The 17,608-nt window shown below is 46.8% G+C and overlaps 1 protein-coding gene and 1 pseudogene across 2 annotated transcripts in view; both read right to left on the reverse strand.

Annotated features, from left to right (window-relative positions):
• Positions 1-13,572, reverse strand: part of LOC144602560 (zinc-binding protein A33-like) — a 41,410-nt gene extending 27,838 nt beyond the window's left edge. The window contains 3 exon segments of the mRNA XM_078415689.1: positions 8,260-8,560; positions 8,562-8,710; positions 13,455-13,572. Coding sequence (XP_078271815.1) covers positions 8,260-8,560; positions 8,562-8,671 — 411 coding nt within the window. The 5' untranslated portion in view covers positions 8,672-8,710; positions 13,455-13,572.
• LOC144603231 (class I histocompatibility antigen, F10 alpha chain-like) overlaps positions 1-17,608 on the reverse strand; it is a 1,654,937-nt pseudogene that overhangs the window by 650,297 nt on the left and 987,032 nt on the right. The gene's annotated exons all lie outside the window — the stretch shown is intronic.

Raw genomic sequence — 17,608 nt, forward strand, 5'->3', positions numbered from 1 at the left:
TTAAATTAGCTTTATAGTTACGGATAAGAGCAGGACTGGTCTTCAAGTTAAAGTTCTGAACTGGGGCAAGACCAACTTTGATGATATTAGAAGATAGGTACAAACTGCTGGAATAGCATAGAAAAAAATGTGCAGGAGTGGGCCATTCGGCCCTTTGAGCCAGCACCACCATTCAATATGATCATGGCCGATCATCTAAAATTAGTACCCCGTTCCTGTTTTTTTCCCCATATCCCTTGATTCCTTTAGCCCGAAGAGCTAAATCTAACTCCCTCTTGAAAACATCCAATGAATTGGCCTTCACTGTCTTCTGTGGCAGAGAATTCCACAGATTCACAGCTCTCTGGGGAAAAAGTTTTTCCTCGTCTCAGTCCTAAATGGCCTACCCCTTATTCTTAAACCGCTGGTTCTGGACTCCCCCAACTTCCAGAACATTTTTCCTGGAACTCAGTGGGCCAGGCAGCATCTCTGCATAGAAGAAATGGGTGATCTTTCAGGTCGAGACCCTTCTTCAGACTGAGAGTCAGGGGAGAGGGAGGCACAGATATAAGGAAGGGCAAGGCGTGAAGACGAGACATCAAAGGGGGTGGAGGTCAAGGAAAATGTAGCATAGATCATTGTTAGCGAGGGGAAGGAGACAACAAAGCACACAGAGATAAAATTTAATCAGGGGGAGAGTCAGACTGGTCATAGAACTGGCAGATGCAAGTCAATTCAAGTCAAGTTTATTTGTATAGCACATTTAAACACAACCCACGTTGACCAAAGTGCTGTACATCAGTGCAGGTACTAAAAATGAATATGCAATAGCACACAAACCTAACACCACAGACATAAACAGTTTACAGCGCCCCCTCAGAGGGCCTCAAACGCTAGGGAATAGAAGTAGGTTTAAAGGAGTCGATGGAGGGGACAGTTATGACGGGGAGAGGAATGCTGTTCCACAGTCTAGGAGCTGCAACTGCAAAAGCGCGGTCACCCCTGAGCTTAAGCCTAGACCGCGGGACAGTCAGTAGCCCCAAGTCAGCCGACCTGAGGGGACCTGGAGATAGAGTGGTGGGTTAGAAGATTTCTGATATAGTGGGGGGCAAGCACGTTTAGGGCTTTGTATGCAAATAGGACGCAGACTTCTAAAAGTTGATTGGAGTAGGCTGCAGGCAAAGGGATGGCCGGACAGTGGGATGCTATTAAGAGTGTGATGGTAAAAGTTGAATGCATGCATTTTCCTGTTAAAGTGAAGGGCAAGGCAGGTGGGAGTAAGAAAGCCTGGATGACGTGGGAAATTGAAACTCTGTTCAGGAAAAAGCAGGAAGCACGGGACATGTATAGGGAGCTCGGATCAAGTGTATCCCTAGAGGAGTTCAGAGGACTAAGCATACCTAGAAAGGATAACAGGAGGGGAAAAATGGGGGCAAGAGAGTGCTCTGGCAAATATAATAAAGGAGAATTGAATTAAATTTTTATTTGTCATTCAAAACAAGTTTGAACGGAATTTGGTTACCGTGCAGTCACAACAATAGAAAAGCAACAAAACACACAACTACATAATTCAACACAAACATCTGTCACAGTGAGTCTCCTCCAGACACCTGCACACTGTGATGGAAGATAAAAAAGACAGTCATATCCATTCAAATGTATTTTATGTACATTAAGGAAAAGAGAGAGAGAGAGAAATAGAGAACTGGAGAGAGAATAGGGACCGTCAGAAATCAAAGTGGTCATCTACAGTATGTGAGGAGCTGCAGGAAGTGAGCAAGGTCTTCAATAAGTAGAAACAAAGAACAGCAGATGCTGATTAATACACAAAAGGCCAGCAAGCGCTGGAGTAACTCAGCAAATCAGGCAGCATCCCTGGAGAACATGGATCGGTGACATTTCGGGTCAAGACAGGAGTAGGGTCACGATCCAAAACATCATCTATCCATGTTTTCCAGAGATGCTGCCTGACCTGCTGAGTTACTCCAGCACTTTGTGTCCTTTTGGCTCTTCAATGAGTATTTCTCCTCTATTTTACTGTCAAGAAGGACATGCAAACTGGGGAAGTCGGGACAGCTAATGGAGATGTCTTGAGGACAGTCTGTTTTGCCGTTGAGGAGGTGCTGGATATAGTGAGGCACATGGAGGTAGATAAATCTCTCGGGCCTGATCAGACGTAGCTGACATTGTGGGAAGCTGGAGAAAAAAAACTGCAGGAGCCTCTTGGAGACAATACGAATCATCGTTAGACACGGGTGAGGTGCCGGGTGACTGGAGGGTGGCTAATGTTGTGCCTCTATTTAAGAAGGGTTTCAAGTAAAAGCCTAGGAACTATATACCAGTTGGCATTACATCTGTTGTAGGCAATTTACTGGAAAGGATTCTGAGGAATAAGATATATGCATTTGGATCGACAAATGGGAGAGCGTGTCTCACAGATTTCATTTGGGTTCTTTAAACCCAGAAGGTTGATGAGGGCAAGGCCGTACATGTTGTCTTTGTGCACTTCAGTAAGGCCTTGGATAAGGTTCCGCACGTTAGGCTGCTCTGGAGGTTAGATTGCATGTTATCCAGGGAGAGATAGCTGACTGGATCCAGAATTGGCTTCATGGAAGGAAGCAGAGTGTGGTCGTGCTGTGTGGTTTTTCAGACAGGAGGCCAGAGACTAGTGTGTCTCAGGGATTGGTGCGAGACCCATTACTGTTTGTGGTTTATATTAAAACAATGGGCCACACAGTGGCACAGCGGTAGAGTTGCTGCCCTACAATGCTTGCAGTTCCCGAGACCCGACTACGTGTGCTGTTTGTACGGAGTTTGTACGTTCTCCACATCACCACAAGGGTTTTCTCCAAGATCTTCGGTTTCCTCCCACACTCCAAAGACGTACAGGTTAATTGGCTTGGGTTTGTATACTTGGTGTGAGTGTAAATTGTCCCTCGTGTGTGTAGGCTTGTGTTACTGTGCGAGGATCGCTGGTCGGCGCAGACTCGGTGAAATAAAGGGCCTGTTTCTGTGCTGTATCTCTCAAAACTAAAGCTAAACTAAAATAATTAAAAACTAAAGCAAAAACAATTTGGATGAGAATATCCAAGACAAGATTAGTAAGTTTGTAGCTGACATTATAGCAGGTAATATAGTGGACAGTGAAGAGAGTTGTCACAAATTACAGCAGGATCTTGATCAGCTGGGCACGTGAGCTTAAGAATGAGTAACGGAGTTCAATGTTCGTATGAGGTGTTACATTTTCAGAAGTCAAACCAGGGCTGGACCTTCACAGTGAATGGCAGGGTTCTGGTAGTGTTGTACAGCAGAGGGATCTAGGGATACAGGTGCACAGTTCCCATGAAAGTGACGACACAGGTAGATAGGGGGGTAAAGAAGGCTTTCGGTATATTAACCTTTCTTCAGTCAGGGTACTGAGTATAGAAGTTGGGATATTCGGTTACAGTTGGGGAGGTCCCATTTGGAGGATTGTGTTTACTTTTAAGCACCCTGCTTAGGAAGGATGAATCACAGAGGTTCTCGACACGATACGTCACCCATTCCTTCTCTCCAGAGATGCTGCCTGGCCCGCTGAGTTACTCCAGCATTTTGTGATACCACTGCTTAGGAAGGATGTTAATAACCTGTAAAGAGTGCAGAGAAGATTTACGAGGAGGTTGCCAGGATGTGAGGGCCTGAGCTATGGGGAAATATTGGGCACACAGGCACTTTATTTTCCAGAGCGCAGGAAGCTGAGGTTGTGAGTGATCTTACAAAGCTGTTGAAATTCATGAGAAATTGATAGGAAGAAATCACAGAGTCTTTTACCCATGATTGGGGAATCAAGAACGAAAGATCATAGGTTTAAGATGAAGAGGGAAAATAATTAATAAGAACATGAAGGGCAACATTTTTCACGCAGAGGGTGGTGGGTGTATGGAATAATTTGCCAGAGGAGGTAGTTAAGGCAGGTACAATAACAACATTTAAAGGACATTTGGGCAGGTACATGGATAGGAAAGGTTCAGCTGGACATTACCCAATACAGGCAAATTGGACTAGTTTGGATGGGACATCTTGGACAGCATGGATGAATTGAGGCAAGGGGCCTGTTTCTGTGCTGCATGAATGCCCATACTCCCCTCCCCCCCCCCCACCCCCACAATCACCTGCACCACCACAACCCTATCATGGAATAGATAGTTCGGATGCATAGAGTACTTCACCCAGATTAGGGGAATCAAGAACCAGAAGACACAGGTTCAAGGTGAGAGGGGAAAACTTTAATAGGAGCCCGAATCACTCACTGAGTGGTGGGTATATGGACAAGCTGTCAGAGGAGGGAGTTGAGGCACGGACACAGAAATCATACTGAAGGTAGACACAAAATGCTGGAGTAACTCAGCGGGGATAAGCAGCATCTCTGGAGAGAAGGAATGGGTGACGTTTCGGATCGAGTCCCTTCTTCAAACTGATGTCAGAGGAGTGGGCGGTACAGAGATAAAATGTAGTCGGAGACAGTAAGACTGATGGGTGAACTGGGAAGGCGGAGGGGTTGGGGAGAGACGGAAAGAATAGAATAGAATAGTTCCTTTATTGTCATTGTAACATGAGCCATGTACAACGAAATTGTAAAATGTCAGCCAGTCAGTGCACCATTCAAACATTTCTAAAAGCTAACGATACATACAAGGTAAAATATTTTAAAAAAGATAAACAACTAAAATAAATATCATGAAAATAGCACGCATAAACACCCAACCCTACATCCTTCTGTCGATTTCACAGTCTCTTATTATGTATCGCCCCTGCGTTCCTTGGCGGCTACATTTAGTGCCTTTATAGCAGTGGGGTAAAAACTATTTTTAAGTCTGTTTGTCCTTGTCCTTGTAGATCTGTACCGTCTGCCTGACGGTAACAGTTCAAACAGGGAGTGTCCGGGGTGGGAAATGTCCTTTATAATACTCTGGGATTTTTTGATGCAGCGGGAACTGTGTAAGTCCTCCAAGGTAAGTAGAGGGCAGCCGACAATCCTCTGGGCGTTGTCAATGGCCCTCTGGAGCGCTTTCCTCTGAGCCGCTGTGCAGCTGGTGTACCATACGCATACACAGTATGTTAGGATGCTCTCAATGTAGCACCGATAAAAGGACAACAGCAGTCTCTGAGTGATGTTATTCTTCCTGAGCACCCTCAGGAAGTGCAGTCTCTGCTGGACCTTTTTCAGCAGCGCAGAGGTGTTCACGCTCCACGTCAGGTCCTCCTCAATATGGATTCCCAGGAAGCGGAAATCCGCCACCCTCTCCACACAGTCCCCTCTGATAGTTAATGGTAACATGTCCGTTTTATTCTTTCTGAAGTCTATTATTATTTCCTTTGTCTTTAAGGTGTTGAGGAGCAGGTTATTTTCTCCACACCACACTGTCAGCTGCTCCACCTCATCCCGGTAGGCGTACTCGTCCCCCCCGGTGATGAGTCCCACCACCGGCAACTTGAAGTTAGAGAAGTCAAAGTTCAAACTGCTGGGGTGTAAGTTACCCAAGTGAAATATGAGGTGCTGTTCCTCCAATTTGCGCTGGCCCTCACTCTGACAATGGAGGAGGCCCAAAGTGAGATTGAGAATGGGAGGGGGAAGTTAAAGTGCTGAGCCACCGGGAGATCAGGTTGGTTTAGGCGGACTGAGCGGAGGTGTTCAGCAAAACAATTGCCGAACCTGCTCTTAGTCTCGCCGAAATACAGAAGTTGACACCTGGAACTGCGGATACAGTATGTGGTTGGAGGAGGTGCAAGTGAACCTCTGCCTCACCTGATGACTGTTGGGGTCCTTGGACGTAGTTGAGGAGGGGAGGTAAAGGGACAGGTATTGCTTCTCCAGCAGTTGCAGTGGAAAGTACCTGGGGAGAGGGTGGTTTGGGTGGGAAGGGACGAGTTGACCAGGGAGTTGCAGAGGGAACGATCTCTGCGGAAAGCAGAAAGGGGTGGAGATGGAAAGATGTGGCCAATAGTGGGATCCCGTTGGAGGTGGCGAAAATGTGGGAAGATTATATGCTGTATGGGACGGTTGATGGGGTGGAAGGTGAGGACAAGGGGGTCTCAGTCCTTGATACGAATGGGGGGAGGGGCAGCAAGAGCTCAGCTGCGGGATATCGAGGAGACCACAGTGAGAGCCTCATCTATAATGGATGAGGGGAACAACCATTCCATAAAGAAATCATGCTGTTGGGTTGCATCACAGCTTGGTTTGGGAAGAGCTCTGCCCATGACTGCAAGTAATTGCAAAGAGTTGTGCAAAAGTAGCCCAGTCCATCACACAGACCATAAGGCAAGGGAGCAGAATTATGTTGTTGAACCCATCAAGTCTACTCCACCATTCAATCTATCTTTCCCTCTCAACCTCATTTTCCTGCCTGTAACCTTTGACACACTTACCAATCATGAATCGATCAATCTCTGCTTTAAAAATACGCAATGACGGCATCCACAGCTGCCTGCGGCAATAAATTCCACAGATTCATCACCCATTTGCTAAAGAAATTAACACTAGGCTCCCCGCTACTGGCTCCATCTGCATGTCACGCTGACTCGGGAAAGCAGTTAACATATCAAAGTATTTTGCACGCCCCTTTCCTTCTCTTCCCCGTTGTGTCAAAGATACAGAAGCTTGAAAGTACGCTCTACCAGACTCTGAAAAGGTTATTCCCATCTGGTATCAGGCTTCTCAATGGTCCTTCCATAAGCGAGGGTACAGTTTGATTTTGTTCAACCTCATTGCAAACCTTGGACGTTGTCTCTGAGACTGTTGTACGACAATGCGGAAAACTATACCCTGCTCTCTGTATCTTTCCCTCCCCTACATATTATACCCGAGTTTGCCTTGATTGTGTTTATGTGTAGTATTATGCGGACAGCACAGTGGTGCAGATAGGGTTTCTGCTTTACAGCCCCAGAGACCCAGGTTCGATCTTGATTACAGGTGATGTCTGTACACAATTTGTATGTTCTCCCTCTGCCTGCGTGAGTTTCCTCCCACACTCCAAAGATGTACAGGTGAGTAGGGTAATTGGCTTTAGTAAGTTATAAAATGATCCTTGGTATGTAGGATAGCGTTAGTGTAGGGGGTGATCACTGGATGGCACAGATTTAGTGGGCCGAAGGGTCTGTTTCTGTGCTATATCTCTAACATCTAAAGTAAATCCGAATTTGATTGGACAGCATGCAAAACAATGTGTAGGAAAGAACTGCAGATGCTGGTTTAAATCGAAGGTTGGCACAAAGTACTGGGGTAACTCAGCGGGTCAGGCAGCATCTCTCGAGAGAAGGAATGGGTGACATTTCGGGTTGAGACCCTTCAGACTTTTTATTAGCAGAAACAATGGGTCTGCCAGGGCGGTTCTGTTTGTGGATTTTGGGGAGAAGATAAAATCGAGCCGTGCGGGACTGGGGAATGATAAGGTTGGAGGCTTTAGAGGGCAGAGAGCCGGAGGTAATGACATCAGAAATGGTGTGTGATATTAAGGTCTGGTGCTCGTCTGTGGGATCATGGTCCAAGGTTAAGTAGGAGGAGATGTCTGAGAGTTGTCGTCTGGCCTCAGCCCGGTAGAGCTCAGTGCGCCAGACTACCACGGCACCTCCCTTGTCAGTGGGTTTGGTTATCAAGTCGGGGTTGCTGCAGAGTGAGCGGAGGGCTGTACGTTCAGGGGGGTGGGGGGGAGAGGTTAAAGTGAATCAGGGGAGTGGAAAGTTTGAGGCGGTTGATGTCCCGCCGGCAGTTGGAAATGAAAATGTCTAAAGAAGGTAGATGGCCGTCCGGGGGAGTCCAAGACGAGGGGTCTGTTGGAGACGGGAGAAGGGGTCATCACTGGGTGGTGAGGATTCCTTCCCACAGAACAAAGGCATGAATGCGGAGGCGACGGAAGAAGAGCTCTACATCGTGGTGGACCCGATGCCTGTCCCATTGAGTTACTCCAGCATTTTGTGTCTTCATGCAAAACAATGTTAGGTACATGTGAGAATAATAAACCTAAACCGAAAACTCAATTTGAAAGACAGTTGGACAAGTACGTGGATACAAAAGGGTTTGAGGGATACAAAACGCGGGCAAACGGGACTAGCTCAGATGGGATATCCAGATTGGCATGGATGCGTTGGACAAAAGGTACACACAAAAAACTGTAGTAACTCAGCGGGACAGGCAGCATCTCTGGAGAGAAGGAATGGGTGACGTTTCGGATTGAGACCCTTCTTCAGATGTGGTGCCAAAGGGCATGTCCCCATGGTGTATGACTCTTTGAAGACACTTACTTTGTAGAAGATGGAAGCCTCCTCAATGGGGATGATGACGTGGCCTTGGTGCTCACTGGAGCAAGAGCAGACGATGCAGATGGCACCCTGGCACTCCAGGCAGAAGAGCTTGTGTCTCTCCTCGTGCCGCTGGCAGTAGAAGGCCGGCTGTCCCTGGCGGGGCTCCAGCTTCAGCTCCTTCACACCCTCCACAATGTTGGCCAGCTTGCGGTTGGGCTTCAACCTCTTGTCCTTGAACACCTCCCCGCACTCGGGGCAGGAGTAGAAGGCATCGCCCTTCTCCCAGCTCCGCGAGATGCAGTCGGCAGAAGTTGTGGTCGCACTCCAGGGCCACCGGCTCCTGGAAGAAATCCAGGCAGATGGAGCAGGTCACCTCGCTGTAGAGTCGACCAAGGGGTGGTAGGGAGGCCATTATCCAAGGTCCAGCCTTCTCAGTAACCTCCGTCAAAATCTGTGGAGTAAAACACAAACATCTAAATTTAGTGCCTTCCTGCGTTGTTTCATGGTTGATCAGGTGTACACGTCCTGTAGGCTCCCAGTACGGATGTTCCTCTGGAGATCAGAGCTTTCAACTTAGGCCAAAGCTCCAGCACGAAGGGAGTGGCGACACAGTGACGCAGCGGTAGAGTTGCTGCCTTACAGCACAAGAGACCCGAGTTCCATCCTACGTGTGCAGTCTATGTGGAGTTTGTACGCTCCCTATGTGACCACGGGGGGTTTCTCTGGGTGCTCCGGTTTCATCTCACATTCCAGAGAGATGCAGGTTTGTAGGTTAATTGGCTTTATTGTAAATTGTCCCTGGTGGGTAGGATAGTGCTAGTGTACGGGGTGATCACCGGTCGGCATGGACTCGGTGGGCCAAATGGCCTGTCTTCACTGTGTATCTGTAAAGTCTAAAGTCCAAGGAATGCTCCTGCCTTGTCAGAGGCACCATCTTTCACCTCCAACACAATGTCATAAATCCCAGTGTACGATCACTGAATTCATAATGATTTCCTGAGCCCAGTTTCAGCATTACAAAAATGTTATTCAGGCAAAATGGTTATTTGGTATCAGAGCAATGCATTAAAGGATCTGCAGACCTTAACTAAAAACTGAACATATCATAGCTAATACAATGAAAAGCTAACTAATTATAACTGAAAGACTGAAGACTGAACTGGTCATTCAACTAAAAAATTCCACACAGAACTCACTTTGTACACGCAGCTGAGAAACAGGCTTCTTTACCTATATAGGATGATCTATGTATCTCTGTATCCATGGGCCCCAGGACCTAATCTACAGGGAGAGGATGGGCGGGCTTGGACTTTATTCCTGCAGCGCAGGAGGATGAGGGGTTATCTAACAGAGGTGTATAAGATAATGATCTGTATCGACACATATATAGAAAAACTGTATCCAGTAAAAACATATGCAAGCCATACACGTTCAATAGGTATTGTGAAGAGAAAATTGGGCATAGTGCAGAATATTGCATTACAGCTACAGAGAAATTGCTTGTAACATGTAACCTGGCCATTTACAACATTGGTCTTTGTACGATCTTTGTGTATGCAAACATCCTATTGTCAACACAGAAAATGTTGGAGTAATCAGAGTAACTCTGAGAGATAGACACAAAGTGCTGGAGTAACTCAGCGGGTTAGGCAGCATCCCAGTAGAATGTGCACAGGAGAAGCTTTGTGTCAAAATCCAATGGCTGGTAATAGATGAACACATGCTGTGTCCTGCCTCTCCTCTTTTCCAGCTTTCTTTCCCAACTCCCACAATCAGTCAGTCGGAAGAAGGGTTCTGACTAAAAACATCACCTATCCACATTCTCCTAGGATGCTGCCTGACCCCCCAGTGTTACTCCAGCAGTTTGTGCCTATCTTTGGAAATAACTAATTCTGTGATTCTTTTTTATCAGCACCTTTGGAGAATACGGATAGGTGACGTTTCGGGTTGGGACCGTTGTTCTGACATACTACAGGGAACTATGTGAACATAGAAACATAGAAGATAGGTGCAGGAATAGGCCATTCGGCCCTTCGAGCCATCACTGCCAATTAATATGATCTTGGCTGATCATCCAAAATCAGTACCCCGTTCCTGCTTTTTTCCCATATCCCTTGATTCCGTTAGCCCAAAGACCTAAATCTTACTATCTCTTCAAAACATCCAGTGAATTTACCTCCACTGCCTTCTGTGGCAGAGATTTCAAAAGATTCACAACTCTCTGGGTGAAAAAGATTTTCATCACAGTCCTAAATGGCCTACCCCTTATTCTTGAAATATGACCCCTGGTTCTGGACTCCCCCAACATCGGGAACACTTTTCCTGCATCTGGCCTGTCGAATCCCTTAAGAATTTTATATGTTTCTATAAGATCCCCTCTCATCCTTCTAAATTCCAGGGAATACAAGCCCAATCGATCCATTCTTTCATCATTTGTCAGTCCTGCCAAACCCAGGAATTAACCTGGTGAACCTACGCTGTACTCCCTCAATACCAATGGCTCCTTCCTCAAAAGACCTAAATTGCACACAATACTCCAGGAGTGATCTCACCAGGGCCCTGTACAACTGCTGTAGGACCTCCTTGCTCCTAAACTCAAATCATCTTGCAATGAAGGCCAACATGCCATTAGCGTTTTTCACCGCGTGCTGTACCTGCATGCTTACTTTCAGTGACTGATGTACAAGGACATCCAGGTCTCGTTGCACCTCCCCTTTTCCTAATTTGATACCAATCAGATAATAATCTGCCTTCCTGTTCTTGCCACCAAAGTGGATAACCTCACATTTATCCACATTGTACTACATCTGCCATGTATCTACCCACTCACCCAACCTATCCAAGTCACCCTGCAGCCTCATAGCATGCTCCTCGCAGCTCACAGTGCCACCCAGCATTGTACTTGCACTCCTAGATCCATCTGCTCTAGAACGTGCTCCAGTAAGTTCCTGTCTAATACCATTAAAGTTGGCTTTGCTTCAATTCAGAATTTTAGCATGTGGGGCTGCCCTGTCTTTTTCCATCACGACTTTAATACTCATAGAACAGTGGTCGCTGATCCTAAACATTTTGCTCACGGACATTTCAGTCACTCGTCCGATCCATGAACCTGTTCAAAACTTTGAACAAAAAACCATTTCCCACAAAATTCAAGCTTCAAGTTTTCTCTGTGGCATAATATACTCTATTCCCACAAATTTCAAGTAAATTAATTTCCACTGCATTTAGTTACAATCAAATTAAAATTGATCATCAGAGAGTCAGAATCATATGGCATGGAAACACGCCACATGTTGGAAGGAATTGCAGATGCTGGTTTACACCACAGATAGACACAAAATGCTGGGGTAACTCAGCGGGACAGGCCCATTTCTGGATAGAATGAATGGGTGACATTTTGGGTCGAGACCCTCCTTCAGGGCCCAAAACATCACCCATTCCTTCTAACCAGTGATGCTGGCTGTCCCGCTGAGTTACTCCAGCATTTTGTGTCTGTCTTTGATGGAAACAAGCCATGTGCCTCAACTGATCCAAACACAATAAGATGCCTCATCTAAGCAAGACCCATTTGTTTGCATTTGACCCATATCCAAACAAATGTTTTTTATCCATGCACCGATCAAAATGCCTTCTAAATGTTGTTTCTGTACCCGCTTCAACCACTTCATCTGGAACGTTCCACCCCCAGTGTAAAAAGATTGCCCCACAGGCTGCTATTGTCCCGATGTCCCTATTTCTTCATTTCCCTATCCAGGGAAACAAAAAAATGTATATTTACCATTTCTATTCCCCTCATTATTTTAAACACCTCTATAAAACATTACCCATCAGCCCCCCTGCACTGCAAGGAATAACGTCCTTGACTAACTCATCTCTCCCTATAGCTCAGGCCTTCAAATCCTGCCATTAACCTTGTCAATTTCTAGCTTAGTGATACAGCATGAAACAAGCCCTGTGGCCCACTGAGTCCATGCTGGCCAGCAATCATCCATATACTAGTTCTATCCCACACTCTAGGGACGATTTACAGAAGCCAATTAACCTACAACCCTGCACGTCTTTGGAATGTGGGAGGGGGGAGGGGGAGTGAAAATGTTCCACTGAACTGAAAAACCTTGAACGCAGTCATGTTTCATATCGCGGAGATGGAATGCGGAAGGGACGTGCAGAATGCGATTGGGTGAACGACAACGTTGACAAGGAAAGTTAATTTTAAACTCGACAGTTTGAAGAAGGGTCTCGACCCGAAACGTCACCCATTCGTTCTCTCCCGAGATGCTGCCTGACCTGCTGAGTTACTGCGGCTCTTTGTGTCTATCCTCGGCAGTCTGATACATCAGCGGAACATGCAAGAGCATGAAACTGAACAGTGTCGTCACATGTTTAGAGAGAAGACACGTTTAGACGCAGCACAGTGGTGCAGCTGATAGAGCTGCTGCCTCGCAGCGTCACGGTCCCGGGTTCGAGCCTGCCCTCGGGTGTTGTATGTGTAGCGTTTGCACATTCTCTCTGCGACCTCGTGGGTTTCCTCCCACATCCGAAAGACGAGCGGTGTTTGTGGGTTAATTGGCCTCTTTAAAAATGCCGCCCGCCTGTCTCTATGTTGTGTCTCTAAACTTAGTTATCCAATGCAAACACAATTAGTAACAATAAAGGACGTGAAAAGTTCAGCGCCTTTGTATCCGTCCAGGCTTGTTATAATGAGCACGTATACAGGGGAATCCGCTTTCTACCAGAGAACTTTGCACACTTAAATCCCTGTCCGAGTGTCGGTCCGAGTCCAGACTTCATGTCCAGACACCGCTTTGCAGCCTGCGCCTGAGTTACTATTTAAAGCGCCATTTTACGCAAGGGCGTTAAAAAGTTACAGAGGCCTTCGATTCACTTCAGCCCGGCGCCCAATGTTTACATGTAGTTTCATCGCAAAAGAACGATCTTCGAGCGTGAAAAAAAATTATCGAGGGTTGAATGAACTCACCTGAACATTGCAAATAAAATAACTTTTCTCGCTGGAAGTTGCAAACCGCTCGGGTGTGTATTTAGTGCACTGCACTGATTACTTCTAGTGTAACTGACTCTCCTCATGGGAACGCGTGTATTTAGGTAAAGCCTTTTGTGCACGACATGTTCACAGCTTGCAAGTTCCAGCTTCGGAACCCTCTATATATCCCGACATGTGTTGGGTCGCGCCGTACCTGAGTCGGGCGTTGAGGCGAGTTGCAGTAGGAGCCGTTACAAAACCGCACCTCAAGTTGCCTTCACTTGTGGCGAGGGTTTCACTCGCTACTGGCAGCTTTTGATTCTGCCCGCAGGGAGACAGACTGGTGAAGTTGAACGTATTGCACCACCGGCCACAGCCGACAGTGGCGCTACTGAGCGAGTTCGCTGGCCGGCAACGTTGCAGTGCCAGTGAAAGAGTCTAACAGAATGTGTGGGAAGGAACTACATAGATGTTGGTTTAAAGCGAAGATGGACACAAAAAGTCGGAGTAACTCAGCGGGCCAGGCAGCATCTCTGGGGAAAAGGAATAGGGGACATTTCGGGTCGAGACCCTCCTTCAAACTGAGCACCTCATGTTTGTGTGTCCAACTTCGATTTAAACCAGCATCTGCAGTACTTTCCTACATATTTTTCCTTTATTTTCATTGATTTTGAAGCACTGAAACAGGCCCTTCGGCCCATCTCGTCAATGTCGACCAAGATGTCCCATCGAACTGCCCGCGTTTGGCCCTTATCCCTCGAAACTTTCCTATATTCACTGGAATTTAGACTTGTATTCACTGGAATTTAGAAGGATGAGAGGCGATCTTATAGAAACATATAGAATTATTAAGGGATTGGACACGCTAGATGCAGGAATCATGAGTCCAGAACCGGGGGCCACAGTTTTAGAATAAGGGGTAGGCCATTTAGAACTGGGATGAGGAAAAACCATGCAGAGCTGAGAATTTGTGGAATTCTCTGCCTCAGAAGGCAGTGGAGGCCGATTCGCTGGATGCATTCAAAAGAGAGTTTGATAGAGCTCTTAGGGCTAGTGGAATCAAGGGCTATGGGGAGAAGGCAGGAACGGGGTACTAATTGTGGGTGATCAGCCATGATCACATTGAATGGCAGTGCTGGCTCGAAGGGCCGAATGGCTTCCTACCGCACCTAATGTCTATGTATCTACAGTATGTATCTATGTAGCGATCCACATCCCTGTCCAAATGTCTTTTTAAATGTTGTTACAGTACCAGCCTCAACTACCTCCTCTGGCAGCTGGTTCCAAATACCCACCATCTTCTGAAAAATCTGCCCCTCAGGTTCCTATTAAATCTTTCTCTTCTCACCTTAAATCTATGTCATCTGGTTCTTGTAAAAACAAGGATCTGCAGATGCTAGTTTATACCACAGATAGATTCAAAGTGCTGGAGTAACTCAGTTGGCCAGGCAGCATCACTGGAGAAAAAGGATTAGGTGACATTTTGTGTCAGGACTCTTCTTCCGACTGAAAGTAGGGGGTGGGGTGAGAGCCAGAGGAGAGAAAAGACCTAAACAAATCAGGGTCAGCAAAGGACCTAAAGCAGGGTTGAACCTTGCTTGGCCCATTGTTGGCTGGGGAAGGTGTGATCTCAAGAATCTGAGGTGACCTGTAGAACTGGTGAAATGACCAAGGTGGTGCAAGTGGGCTCATTTACCCGGTTCCTGAGAACCATCTGAGGCAGGATAGGTACCCTGCCCAAAGGCCCATTGGCCGGTGTAACCGGGAGGGAGCTGGAGGTGTTGCATGTGAGGAGCGTGGGCTGGTGGGAGAGTGACCCGGGGTATTGGCTCCAGCACCTTAATGGTCGGCCGCAGGAACCGTTCCTGGGACACAGAGATGTCTAGGAGAGGAGAGGGATGTTGGTTCGTGCAAGTGCTCCAGTACATCGAGCAGGCGGACCGACCGGACTTTGGACATTGAATAATGACGCTAAAACATGGCGGCGCCCGCATGTGTAATATATGCAACAAAAAAATCATTGTGCAGTTGCACATGTGACAAATAAAACACTATTCAACCTATTGAATTATTGAGCGTCTGACACCTCATTCTCATAGATTCATAGATTGATATAGTGTGGAAACAGCCGCTTCAGCCCAACTCGCCGACACCTGCCAACAATGTCCCAGCTACCCTAGTTCCACTTGCCTGCGCTTGGTCCATAACCTTCCAAAACTTGTCCTATCCATGTACCTGTCCAACTGTTTCTTAAATGATGGGATAGTCCCAGCCTCAACGACCTCCTCTGGCAGCTTGTTCCATACACCTACCACCCTCTGTATGGAAATGTTACCCCTCGGATTACTATTAAATCTTTTCCCCTTCACCTTGAACCTATATCCTCTGGTCCTCGATTCCCCTACTCTGTGTAAAAGACTCTGTGCATCTACCCGATCTATTCCTCTCATGATTTTGTATACCTCTATAAGATCTCCTCTCATCCTCCTACTCTCAATGGGATAGAGATTTTTCTTTTCTTGATCTCTTTTACTCCATCACAGGCGACAGACTATCAACTGATCTGCACTCTAAACCCACCGACTGCAACAGTTATCTGGACTGCTCCTCCTCTTCCTACTCTACTTTTTGCAAAAATGCCACCCCTACTCTCAATCTCTTCATCTTCGCCGCATGTGCTCCCGAGAAGAGGTTTTCCATTCCAGATGTCCTCTGCCTTTACTAAGTGTGGTCCCCCCCCCCGCTGTCAAAGATGGGTCCCTCACCCCCTTCTCCTCCGTGTCCCATAGTTCTGCTCTCACTGCCCCTTGCCCCCCGACTAGAAAAGGATAGAGTTCCCCTGATCCTCACATCTCATCCAGTGCATTATGCTCCAATATACAAAGGATAGAGTTCCCCTGATCCTTACATTTCATCCAGTGCATTATGCTCCAATATTTCTGTCCCCTTCAACATGACCTCACCACGAGTCACATTTTCCCATCCCCAACTCTTTCTGTTTTCTTCAGAGACTGATCCCTCCACAAATCCCTGGTTCACTCACCTCTTCAACCAACACCATCCCCTCCCCAGGTACTCTCCCCAGCAAACGCAGGAGATGTAACAACTGCCCTTTTACTTCCTCTGTCATATCCATCCAGTGATTCCAACAGTCCTTCCATGTGCACCTCCTCTAACTTCATCTACTGCACCTGATGTTCCAGCTGTGCCCCCTGTACATCAGCGAGAGCAAATGCAGACGACGCAACTGTTTCACCGAACACCACTTGTAATGTGAAAACCTGCCAGAATTGCCAGAGGAGGTCATTGAGGCAGGGCTTGTCCCAACGTTTAAGAAACAGTTAGACAGATACATGGATAGCACAGGTTTGGAGGGATATGAGCCAAACGTGGGCCTGTGGGACAAGTGCAGCTGGGACATGTTGGCCAGTGTGGGCAAGATGGGTCGAAGGGCCTATTTCCACACTGTATCACTCTATGACTCTATGACCTGCTAGGTCTCCTAGTTACAGACAATTTTAACGCCCCTTCACATTCCACTATTGACCTTTCTGTCTTGGGCCTCCTCCATTGTCAGAGTGAGACCACAAACAAACTGGAGGAACAGCACCTCATATGCTGTTTGGGTATCATGCAACCCAATGGTATGAATATTGAATTTTCAAAATATTAGGTCACAAACCTAAAACAGGCCAACTCAACCTCTCCCTACAGGTCAACCCCTCTAGTTGTGGCAACATCCTGGTGAATCCTCTCTCTCCTGGCCATGTCCTCGTAAGTCATCTATGCACCCTTTCCAGCTTGACAACATCTTTCCAACAACATAGAACTGAACTATACTCTAAATGCGGTCTCACAAACGTCTTATACAACTGCAACATGACCTCCTAATTTCTATACTCAAATGCTCTCACTGATGAAGGCGATGTACCGAAAGCCTTTTTGACCACCTTGTTGACCTGCGACTCGACCTTCGAGGAACCATGCACCTGCATTCCTAGATCCCTCTGCTCTCCAACACTCCCCAGAGCCGTACCATTCACTCTGTAGGCCCTGCCCATGTTAGAGTTACCAAAATGCAACACCTCACATTTCTCTGTATTAAATTCCATCAACCATTCTCCAGCCCACCTGTCCAATCGATCAAGATCGTGCTGCAATTTTTCACAACCATCTTCATTGTTTTTAAAACCATCCACTTTTGCATCATTAGCAAACTTTCTATTCTTGCCATGTATGTTCTCAACCAAATCATTGATATAAAATTAAAACAGTAACAGGCTCAGCGCCGAACCCTGAGGCACGCCACTAGTCACAGGCCGCCAGTTTGGGAAGATACCCTCCAGCATTACCCTTTACTCCCTCCCA

This window comes from Rhinoraja longicauda, chromosome 19, assembly GCF_053455715.1.
Source record: "Rhinoraja longicauda isolate Sanriku21f chromosome 19, sRhiLon1.1, whole genome shotgun sequence".
Lineage (NCBI taxonomy): Eukaryota > Metazoa > Chordata > Chondrichthyes > Rajiformes > Arhynchobatidae > Rhinoraja > Rhinoraja longicauda.